The 12,687-nt window shown below is 25.5% G+C and overlaps 1 protein-coding gene across 2 annotated transcripts in view; it reads left to right on the top strand.

Annotated features, from left to right (window-relative positions):
- The window catches only part of LOC126907568 (protein PFC0760c-like), a 13,487-nt gene extending 2,301 nt beyond the window's left edge, over positions 1-11,186 (top strand). For both annotated transcript variants that reach the window (XM_050688934.1, XM_050688933.1), the window contains one exon: positions 10,909-11,186. In XM_050688934.1, the coding sequence (XP_050544891.1) occupies positions 10,909-11,114 (206 nt within the window). In that variant the 3' untranslated portion in view covers positions 11,115-11,186. The remainder of the gene's footprint in view (positions 1-10,908) is intronic.
- The last annotated feature ends 1,501 nt before the right edge of the window (positions 11,187-12,687 follow it).

The following is a 12,687-nucleotide window of genomic DNA, read 5'->3' on the forward strand; positions in this document are numbered from 1 at the left end:
AAAAAAATTACAAATTTAAAAATTGCTAATTTTCGAATTTTTTTACTTAAAACTGTCATAACTTTTTCAAAAATGAACATATCAATATAAATCTTTTTTATATAGATGCATAATATCATTACTTTTCATTTGGTATATTTTTTTCATAAATTTAACCCTTAACCTGCCCACAAGGGGGGATTTAAAATGACAACTTTTTCACAAAAAATTAATTTTTTTAACTTAAATTTTGAAAATGTTCCGGAAGGTCTGACACTTTTATATATATCTTAAATTAAAGCTAATGTAATATACTTTATCATGTTAAAAAAGAATTTCGGACTTTATTTTATCTTCAAGGTGAAAATGGCTACCAAATGCTATTATTGTGTGAAAATTCTCAATTTTATTTTTTTTTTTATATTTTTAACTTTATAATGCTATAACTTCTCGAAAGATGTATGGATCAATATAATTCTTTTTTTTGTAGATGCATGATGTCTTTACCTATCATTTGGTATATTTTTTTTATAAATCTGACTTTTTACCTGCCTACAGGGGGGGATTCAAAATGACAACTTTTTCACAAAAAATTGACTTTTTCAACTTAAATTTTGAAAGTGTTCCGGAAAGTCTGACACTTTTATATATATCTTAAATTAAAGCTAATGTAATATACTTTATCATGGAAAAAAAAAATTTCGGACTTTATTTTATCTTCAAGGTGAAAATGGCTACCAAATGCTATTATTGTGTGAAAATTCTCAATTTTATTTTTTACATTTTTAACATTATAATGCTATAACTTATTGAAAAGTGTATTGATCAATATAATTTTTTTATGGGAAATACTATTTTCTAATAATCTCTTTTCTATTAGACATACTTTGTCTTAATCAGGATATTAATAAGGAACTAGCAGTTTATGAAGCTTTTGGAATAATCCACCAATTTTTTAAAATTAAACACTATCTAAAGATTTGCATCGAAGCGTTTTTTTTTGATAGTGATTTTAATCACTGTCAGATATCATTATACTTGATCCAACTATGCCACGTCACCACTGTGCCGCGACCCCCCTGTGCTGGGTTTTTTAAAAGTAATATTGCAATCTGCTAAAAAACAGAAACAGTTAGTAATAATTACACATTTAATAGCAAGAACGGAGAAACCGTTCAGTAACAGAATCTTATGATTGATGTGTATACATATATAATAATTATTTAACTTTGACCTAAATTTAATCTCCTGACCAGTTTCTTTTTAATCTGTGAGGGAATGAGCAAGATAACATGGAGTTTATTAGAGGATTTAGGAGATTTTATAATTTTGTGTGTAATTTTTTGTAGCCTTATTGTCGAGTTCAAAAAGTTTACACTTTGTAGTCAGCAAACTCATTAGGTGATCTATACATGCTTCAAAAGTATTATTTTTTGTTATATTTCATTGTTTCTGAATTCTATTTTAATATTTGATATGTTTTTCAACTACGTATATGATTTCATATACAACATTTGTTACTTTGTGTTCTATTTTCGATCAAATATAAAATTAAAAATATATGAGCTTTTGTAGTTTAAACAATTTTTTATAGAAAAAATATTTTTATTCTTACATATTATTAGATTTTGAAGAAAAAAATATTTTTAAATTTGAATTCAAGGGGACAAAAATGTTTTAGTATGCTTTCGTTCAATTTATATTGTTTATTTCATTTTTGAAAATAATATTAACACTTATTGTGAAATGAATAATTTAAATTAAGAATGAAAAATTGCTAATAATTATAATAATTTGAGCATATATAATTTCCATTATATATACTCAAGTTGAAATAAGTACAAGTGCGAAACACATATATTTGTTCAGTTCAAAAATTCGGTTTCGCGTGGAGTACGTTAATTTTCTCCACATTTAAATTTTTTATTTGCTTTCCGGTTTGTAAACTTTAATTTTAAAAATTATGAATTGACTTTACACTTTTATTGCATGTTATATTTTTATTTAATTTTCTAGAAACTTAAATTTTAAATACAATTTTGTTTAAACCTATTAAAGTATTAAGATATCTATTATGAATATTATAAGATAATTTTTTTCGTTTATAATTATTAAAATGTTGTCAAATAAAGACTTTCGACTGAATATGGTTGAATATTTTCGTCTTATTATTAAGTAACTGTTGATGCATATGATATAAGTTTCGATTGGGTCAAACGTGTTTGTGTGGGAAAAAATAATTTAACACAGGAAGACACAAAATTCTCTGAGTAGCCAACCATCTAAGTCCATTTATATTTCTTTTTAAGCCTTCGAAAAAGACTTAAACTTGTACAAAAACTATCACCAAGTTAGATAATTTTGATAGTGAGGTAGTTCATAAGACAATTCATTGTTTTTATGACAACAGTCTACTTACTACGTCACCGATAATTTTAATGGCTATGCTTGAAAAAAAAGCTATAAAAGATATAAATCATCTATAAAAATTCTGTTCAAAAACTATTTCTAAATTGTTTTTAACTTAACACATAGAGGATAAGTCCTTGAACATTATTTTTAATCGTATATTATACTAAACTAGCTTTAATTTGAAGAAAGTTAAAACAATTTAAGCATTTAACCGATAAGTTCGATTTTATTATTTTTTTTTTTATTAGCCTTCAATATAGAAGTATTATCATAGCTAAACAATTAAAAAAAAACTATACAATAGAAACTAAGACTATACAATAAGAACTGAGACTAAGCAAAAAAAAAATATTGTTATTAAACACAATTAAACGTACTCAAAATACTAAAAAAGAAAGAACAAAACAAAATAGACCTAGGGTATTAAATTAATATACAGAAAAATATTATATAACGAAGCCAGCTGAATGAACGAAGAAAATTATTTGTATAATTATTGTGGAGGATTTTGTATTAAGGATATTAAAACTATTAATGGGTAAAATATTAAGGGAGGGCAGGAAATTGAACAAGAGTAAACGGTTATGTTGTAAAGATAGGCAATCAAATAGTAAATGAGAAAAATTACAGGGGACTTCATCATTGTGTTTGGGGCAGAAAAGGAATGGTTTAGTGACATGTTAAAGGCATGAAAAGTAGCTAATTATGACCAAATCTAAGACGAGAAAATGAGGTAATTTGGAAACGGGACAGAGGGAGGCTGTAAAACCAAGGACGTTTAGGAATAATTTGAACTATAGATTTATGCCAGTTAGCTAAAGAGAAATTTGACCATTTATCGTGCCATGCTTTATTAATAGTTAGATGAAAAGAAGAAAGGGGATCGAAAGAAGGAATTTTTAGGATAGGTGGTCAGTTTAAGGAGTTAGTGAGTTTGGCTAGGTGGTATGCTATCTCATTGCCAGAGATTCCGACATGACTCGGGCACCATAAAAATTCAACAATAATGTTTATTAAATAGAGAATATAAATTAAGGCTTTAATTTTAATTGTGAGGAAGGATCAATTTATTTTTAAAAGAACTGAGGAAAGAGAGGATAAAACATTTAATTCGATTAAATTATATTATTTTTGGATTTAATAATTCATAGAAATCGTGATTTTGAATAATTTTTCTTTGTGTATCTTAATGTACATAGTATTAGATTTATTTTAATATAGATTTGAAAAAGGTAGTTATTTTGTAAGTTTATTGAAAAGAATAAATATTTTGATATGATTATTAAACACCCACAGTATCTTATTTGATGATTCAAAAAAAAATTGTTGAAAGAAAAGCAAATACATTTGGTTCAGTAGGTGTAAACGTATCAGGCATAAAAATGAAACCACGACAAAGTAAAATAGTTTCTCAGCTACGAAATGTAAAAAATTCTAACGACAGTAGTAAATGTTTAATGGAAAGAAACAATATTGTTGCTACACGAGTTCGATTTTTATTTAAAATGAGCAAGTTTCGACAAAATAAAAACTTTTGACCAATTGTGTACTTAGATGAAATTTATGCCAACCAAACTTATACGAGGGGTCAAATAAATAGTAAACTATTTAAACAATATTATTTTTTCAATTCGTATGTTTTGACCACAATACTCTACAATACAAGTAACCATATATCATATACCATAGACAACAAAATTTGTTTCATTGTTTTTTTCTGTGTAATTGAGTTTAATAATTTTTTTTTTATTTTATTTCCTACTAATTGCTAGAAGGTGACTTATTTGCTCAGTGGGTAATTTTTTATATTTTGATACGTGAGTACTGGGATGTGATTTCGCTACTCTTGGCGTTTCTCGTCCTCTCTGCTACAAAAACATTCTAGCAGAAAACATTTTATATAAATAATGAATAACAATAATTGAATAGAATTTAGCAATAACAAAATATATTTAGCTTATTTAAATAATAATTTTCTTTATTTTTGAAAACGTATTATTAATCGGCTTCTGTAAAAATAAATACCTCGAAAATCATGTTATTCTTCTACTTCCTCGCCTTAATCCCAACTACTTGGGGTCGGACACCCTTATCCTAAACTTCCACATGACACGATCTCCCACATCCTCTACGCTCACATCAGATGTCCCCATATCGCATTCAATAGCATCTCTCCATCTCTTTTTTTGGTCTTCCTCTACCTCTTTTTCCTTCAACATTCATTTCATAACTATTCTTACAACTTCTCTCCTCAAACATGACCAAACTATCTAAGTCTATTTTCTCTCAACCCATCCACGATTGATGCTTTATCTATACTCTTATATATTCGTCCCTTATCCAATCTTCTCTAATCACTCCAATTATCCATCTAAGCATTCTCATCTCTGATACACTCATTCTATGCTCTAATTTCTTGTTCATCGCCCAACACTCTGAACCATACATCATAGCTAATCCCACTACAATCTCATAGAACTTACCTTTAACCACAATACTAAATTATTAAATATCAATTTCAAAATAAATAAAATTCAATGATTTAAAACAATTTCTTGTTTATTTTATTTTCAACATTATTAATTATTTTTCGAAGTAATGACAGATACAGAATAAAAATATTGATTTGTTTTATATAATGATCCGCAATAAAGTTTTGAGCTATTTTTGTTCATGAAAAATTATTTAAAATGAAACAAATTAATTAATTTACCCATTTCATCAATTATAAATCAATTATTATTTTATTCTTCTTGGTATATTTTGTAAAATATTATTATAATAGTAATGCTATTTTAATTATTTATAATAATAGCGTTATTAAAAAAAATTACATATTTATCTGCTAATTCATCTAGAAAAAAACAAAGAAAAAATTAGATGTAAAATAAAACTCGTAATTTGTTCCTCAATTTTTCTGCAGCATTTTTCGGAAAGTTCCGAATTATTATAAAAATCTAAAAATGTCTAATGTTTCCAATTAACCATACACAAGTATGGATAAAAAAATTTTTTTTTTGTCAACCATCTCTAAATTTTCCATATGAGGAATATTAAAAGCTGATCAAATTCAGATTAAACCTTTACCAGCACTTTTTTGTAAACTTTGTTAGACTTCATACATAACTTTTACTTAATTGATACAATGATCAATTCTCATGGTATGTATGAGGAGTTTTTTCCATTATACTGTTTGCCTTGTTAATAAATTCGAACTTTCTCGAATCGATTGAACTATCTAATAAATATTAGAAGGAATCCTTTATTGAACTTGTAAATATGATAGTAATTTATTGCCATAAATTTGAGTTTCTCGTTGACAATTAAAAAAATGTTTTTAGTCTAACTAGTTGTGCTATTGTTTTAATGAGTCTGTTGATAGATGATATTATGAAAAATAACGATTTACAAAACTATAAAAACACATAAAGAAAGATCCAACATGAGTATTAAACTGTTTAATAATATATCAATTCTTTGATAAAGACAGTGATAATTTTTTATAGAAAAAATTATCACCATCGTATTTTATATCTATTAATAGTTTACTTTTATCAATTTAACTTATAACTTTTATACAAAAATCTTACAAGTTATTATTACAGAAAAAGTGTTATCAAGAGATCATAGTCAACATATAATACCAGTTGATCGATAAACAACTTTAAATTTATCATTTATTTGCCCCATTGAAGTGTCGTAGGGTTACTCAAAATACATAAAAGTATTTTTTGCTCTATGGATTCAAGTTTCATTTATATGATTTAGACATTTTATTTCGATTTTTTATCTACTAGTTAGTTAAATATTTAAAATCATTTTATAGAAACACACCCAATATTATAATAACTTAAACCAGACACGTGTAATATACCGTGTGTACGTAATTATAAATTATAAATTGCGCATATGCAAAACGTTATTTGAGCATATTTTTAGCTTTTTCAGTATTGTCTGAATTACTTTGTTACGAGTGAATCAACTTGCTAACCAAAATTTTAATTCAGTAATTTGTAATAAACTAAAAAAAGAAACTAGCTAAAAGTAAAGTAATGTAATATTATTGTAGAATAATGATATGGGGAAATGTTAAAACAGACGATTTAACGGTTAGTAAAAGGTGGATGGATATATAGAAATAATGACCAAATAAATAAAATAAATATAATGTTTACGATAAAATGATAGAGGGTGCGATAAAAAAATTACTTTATTATAAATATAAAGATTATAAATAATACAATTTCATTATATAAATTCTATATTAAAAGTAATTTTTATACATGTCCACTAGGGTGGCGCAAAAAAAATCGACTTTAAAAATTTTTATCAGACACCCCCTAGATTTATTAAGTATATAAAAAAAAATATGTTTTGAAAATTTGAGATCGATAAAAAAATTTTTACAGGTCGCTCAAAGCGTTTTTCGTATTTTTACCAAAAATACCCCTTATTTATTAAAATATGATTAAAATTCTAAATTTTGGTCAATTATAATCATCTATATATGTAAAATGTTGTATTTTTAACGTAGAAAACGATTTTATAATTTTTTAATTTCTAAGACCTATATTGATTACGTAATTTACCTAAACGTCTAAGTATATGGTACTTTTCGGATCGATCTGAAAGGGGCCAAAAATTTTTTTTAAGTTTTAAAAAATTAATAGTTAAATTAATTGTTGTGTTTATTATATGGTGTAAAAATTTTTTTTACTAATAATAAAAATTAATACCTTATTTTCACGTTTTTTTAAAACTAAGTTTTGATTTTATCTTTATTGATTTCTATCAATAAAGATATCATTGTTACGCGGTATTAAGGCAGAATAATAACCATACATGCTATTTATCAATTACATAATCATAAATTTATGATGTACAAGATAGATATCAAACATTAAGTCACCTTTTTTTTGATGATAAAATTGTTACAGTGTCTGATGTATTGTTCACAAGTAGTTATATATGTTTTTAAAAGTTTTTGTGTACCTGTAGATCAGCATTTTCATACATTTTAATCAAATTTATCACTTATATTTCATCTAGAATTCACAAATATAAAAATTGTTTAGCCTACGAGAAAGCAGCAATAAGTAATTTAAAGTTTAATTTTATTATTTCATAAAAATATATAGTGGAATAATTTATAAGCTGAAAGTATTTAATAGTAAATTTAACCTACTTAATTAATTAATAACGGCTAAAGTTTAAACAACTTCATTTTAGTAATTATGGACGGTGCTAAATCAAAAAATTATCAGTTTATTATAACCCCAATTAAGAAGATCGTTGGTAATCGACTTCCATCAAAACGTGAAGTTCTTGGCCATTTTCTATATTTAAAAAATTTTTTTACTAATAATAAAATTTAATACTTTATTATAATGTTTTATTAAGTCATATAATTAACTTTATATTAAAAACATAATTCTTGTACTAAATGGTTTTTATAGAATAATTTTTTCGACAATTTTACAATGATATCTTAATTGATAGAAATCAATAAAGATAAAATCAAAACTTAGTTTTAAAAAAACGTGAAAATAAGGTATTAATTTTTATTATTAGTAAAAAAAATTTTTACACCATATAATAAACACAACAATTAATTTAACTATTAATTTTTTAAAACTTAAAAAAAATTTTTGGCCCCTTTCAGATCGATCCGAAAATTACCATATACTTAGACGTTTAGGTAAATTACGTAATCAATATATATCTTAGAAATTAAAAAATTATAAAATCGTTTTCTACGTTAAAAATACAACATTTTACATATATAGATGATTATAATTGACCAAAATTTAGAATTTTAATCATATTTTAATAAATAAGGGGTATTTTTGGTAAAAATACGAAAAACGCTTTGAGCGACCTGTAAAAATTTTTTTATCGATCTCAAATTTTCAAAACATATTTTTTTTTATATACTTAATAAATCTAGGGGGTGTCTGATAAAAAATTTTAAAGTCGATTTTTTTTGCGCCACCCTAATGTACACCTCATATATACACATTCCACGCCACATATTCCCCTACTATAGCACCACCGCTACCCACTTGATGCTAATCTATCTGGTCTGTCATATTTATATCCATACCTTTCGTCAAACCTTTCCGTTTCTCAAATGCACTAGTGACGTAGGCGCTATCTATTTATAAACTATTTATATTATGTTCGTTATATGACGTAGCGGAATTATATAAAATATTGTTATATATTATTCCGCTAGATAGTACCCGCAGCGAGTATTTTATGAATCTAATTATATAATAAAACATAGAAAAATTTGTCAATGTTGGAAAACATTACTTAACGTAAAATTAAAACTATATTAAAAATATTATTAATTTAAAAAACTAAAAAATATTAAAAATATATCAACTCAAAGCCACAAAAAATTAATGAAAAGTCGCGGATAAGTATTTCGGAAACAATGTTACCATTATCAACGCTAAACACATACTGACACCCCGTCTAGAAAAAATTCTCTTATATACCCCTAGTAACCTATCATTATTTTGAATGGAATAACCAGATAATTGTTTAACTAAGTCAATATTATTTTTAACTGAAAAGCTATCGAAGTCATTTATGAGTCGTGAATGTTTTTCATTTTTTCCTAAACCCCCTTTATTTATAACAGAATTTTTTTTGTAGAAAATTTAAACACTCCCTTCTTGCTAAGTCTTGATTATTAAAATCAACACTTTTAACCTCCATTTTTATTATATTACTTAATGATTTCNCTTGATTATTAAAATCAACACTTTTAACCTCCATTTTTATTATATTACTTAATGATTTCTGATTTTCAATTTTGTTTTTTTTTTTTAATGAAAGAGATCAACGATGTTATTCTAGGAAAATATTCGCGAAGATAAGAAAAAAATTGTTAGCACACATGAGCGTTTATAAATTTTATCAAAAATGCTGATTGCCGTCAGCATTTTTCAATTTAATCCTTGAATTTTTTATTAACACTGTCCAGAAGCATTTCAAAGGTACCCTGAAAAATTTCGTTAAAACCTGTTAATTTTTGATCGAGATATGACCATTTAAGTCCATTCATATAGTTTGCAGAAAAATATAATTTTGCTATGCACATCTTAATTTTGTTTAAATTTTATGTTAGCTTATGTAGTTTTTACTAATAACACGGCATTTAAAGATTGTTTTTAATAATTATTAAGTTTTCTTTTGTCTATCTGTTGTTTTGAATAATAATTAGTAGATTATTATAAAGTATAATAGTGAATACACCTAAGTGTTCTATAGTCATATTATTATTTAATTTACAAATGGAACAAATTTTTCGGTAAACTGCTTTTTAAGTTTTTTACGTTTTTTACACATCATATATCATTATCGGCTTAGCCGAGTACTCCTACCGGAGTCAGTGGCCTATCCATAAGGACAGCTCGAAGGTCCTGGACGTAGTCCCATCTAGGCGAAGCCTAGTATAATAATATTTTTTAAAGCTTTTTCTGGCGTAGCTTAAACAAGATATAAAATATTTATATCTAAATAAAAATTATATCAAGGCTTAACTGTGGTGGACTAATATTTCTCGGCACTGACGTTTTGAAAGTATGCTGCACAATAATCACTAAGTTAAGAAACAAAATAAAAACAATTTTTTAAGTCTCTTTATGTTTTTTTACACAAAGGCATTATGCTCCAAAACTAACTACTTAGTACATATAGGCTTATCAGTATAATATAACCTAATGTTCCTAATTCTAGAATAATATCTAGTTGCAATCTTTACTTTGTCTGCCAGAGCTATAGTCTTTAAGAGAAAGGCATTAAACTCCAAAACTATTTATACATTAAGTATAGATATCGTATCACTTATTAGTTTTACAAATGAATAAAGTCTTTAAGGTCCTAACTGACTTAACTATAAACCTTTTTTTCTATAACATTAATAATGAGTATGCCCATCGACTGTCAGCCGTAACCCAAAAGAGTAATAAGACTCGACTATTACTAGCACAAATTACTCTTTAGATTACTACCAAAAACATGTCATTTAGATCTTGGAAGCTTAATTAATTGTTAAATGTGATTAATTGGACTAAATTGAAGCTCTACACATAGGCAATACTATAATTTCGTAGAATAATTAAATTTTGACTTATATTTAACTCGATATTTTGTGTTTCCAAAAAGGATATACGTTTTGGTGATCTTGTATAGTTATTACATATGACATACATATACAAATTATAACATCATATTTTATGTTAATAATATTTTAAGTGATAAAATAATATTACAAATTGAAGATGTCAAAATACTCTATGGCAATGTACTTACCAATTATATAATATATTGACACGAAGAAAAAAATAAATATTAAATTTTTACCATCATTATCTAATTTACTTATATAATTCTTCGCATAACAGATCCATTAAAATTTAACGTGCTAAGATTAAAATATTTTTTGAATATAACATACTGTAAATATCAATTTAAAAATTTTAATAATTAAATATTTTATTTTAGCGCAATTGGGAAATTATGAAGACATATATCGTCCATTGTATTTTCCAAATGATAATACAAATGATAGGAAATTACATAACAATGAAGTCTTCGGTGATGAAAATTATAATGATGAGAAAAATAATGAAGACAATGAGGTTATTGAAATAAAAAATGAGACGTTTTACTCTCCTAAATACTTAGAAGATTATTTACTTTTTGTGTAACTTATAAATTGTTAGGTAATATTTAGAATATTTTTTATTTGATTTAATAAATAAATTTATAATTTATTTAAATTATCATTAATTTTTTTGCCATCATCGCTGAATGAACGCAGCGACCCGTAGTATTTACAAGGGTTCCTTAAAGTTCGTTGTTTTATTTTGTCTTTAGTCAGGCTATATCGAGATAAAGGAATAAGGTAAGTGAACTTTATGATTGAATGTAGATTGAATTTTCAAAACATATAACAATTAAACGTATTATACATGAATCATAAAATCTTATATACACCAATGTGGATAGGGGGACACTTAATACTAATGCCACAACGGCGTTTATATAAACAAATAATAAATTATAAATGTGAGTGAGTCTTAAAAAAAGCATTATATTTATCGGCTGATGATAATGTTGAATATTGAAAGGATCAATTAAAGTCGAATGCAAGTAGTTGACCAACGTGTACAATATTCTGTGAATGGTACTGTGATGTATCTCAGCAAATATATAGACCCAACGGCGATACACTAAGCGCACAAGGGTGCATCAATCGCAAAGGTAATATTTTACTTTATAACAAAACGAATACCAAAACTACTAGCCGTAGCTAAAAAACGCCAAGATGGCAGCGGCAATGCAGACGCAGAGAGAAGACCGACAACAACTCGGTGTAGCATAACGATAGCATAAATAATCACAACACAATTTCTCAATAGCACTTCGACTTATGTGTATCCAAGAATCGCATTTTTTCTTTAACATATTCAACGAATTCTCAATCTTTTATAATTTGAGCAAATTTCATTAAAATGTTACGTAGTCTTCATTCTAAATATTTAGTACAACAGTCTAGTGCTAATTTGAGGGATGAACTTAAAATATCCTAAAGAAAGAAAAAAACGGTAGCACAGTTGGGCCTGGCATAGTTGGGACAAATAAAGATGTTATCTGACAGCGATTAAAATCACTATCATAAGAATCGCTTCGATGCAAATCTGTAGATAGTGTTTAATTTTAAGAAATTGGTGGATTATTCCAAAGTTACATCAATTTCCGTTTCTTTAATTATATCATAATTAGTATTTCTTTGATTTATAAATATAATATATGAAAAAATACTTATTACTTTTCAGAAAATAAATTTTTAGTTACAAATATACTTTTCTAAATCAGTTTTTTCGCGATGTTTTAAAATTTGCAATTAGATTTTTTTCATCATCTCTCTTTTAAGATAATTAATTACTAATTAGTAAAAAAAGAGTATTTATATAATAAAAATTATTAAAAAAANAAAAATTTCGATTCAAAATTCTATGCTTAACCTACTTTTATGTTCCTTGACAGTTGATTTTTATGGAAGTGTATATTTTAAAAATGTTGAACTCTTAAACTGTTTTTTAACCCAACTTGCAAATTTGAAATTGATATTATTAAATTTAATTTTTTATGATAATTTAAGAAATAATATTGTTTAAATTAATATGTAGTTAGAAAATTTTATAATTATTTTTTTTAGTGAATTTATGGGAAATGATCATTATTTCGTTTAAATCATTATGTTTTTTATACATTTTT

This window comes from Daktulosphaira vitifoliae, unplaced genomic scaffold (genome assembly GCF_025091365.1).
Source record: "Daktulosphaira vitifoliae isolate Bord-2020 unplaced genomic scaffold, ASM2509136v1 Scaffold_5, whole genome shotgun sequence".
NCBI lineage: Eukaryota > Metazoa > Arthropoda > Insecta > Hemiptera > Phylloxeridae > Daktulosphaira > Daktulosphaira vitifoliae.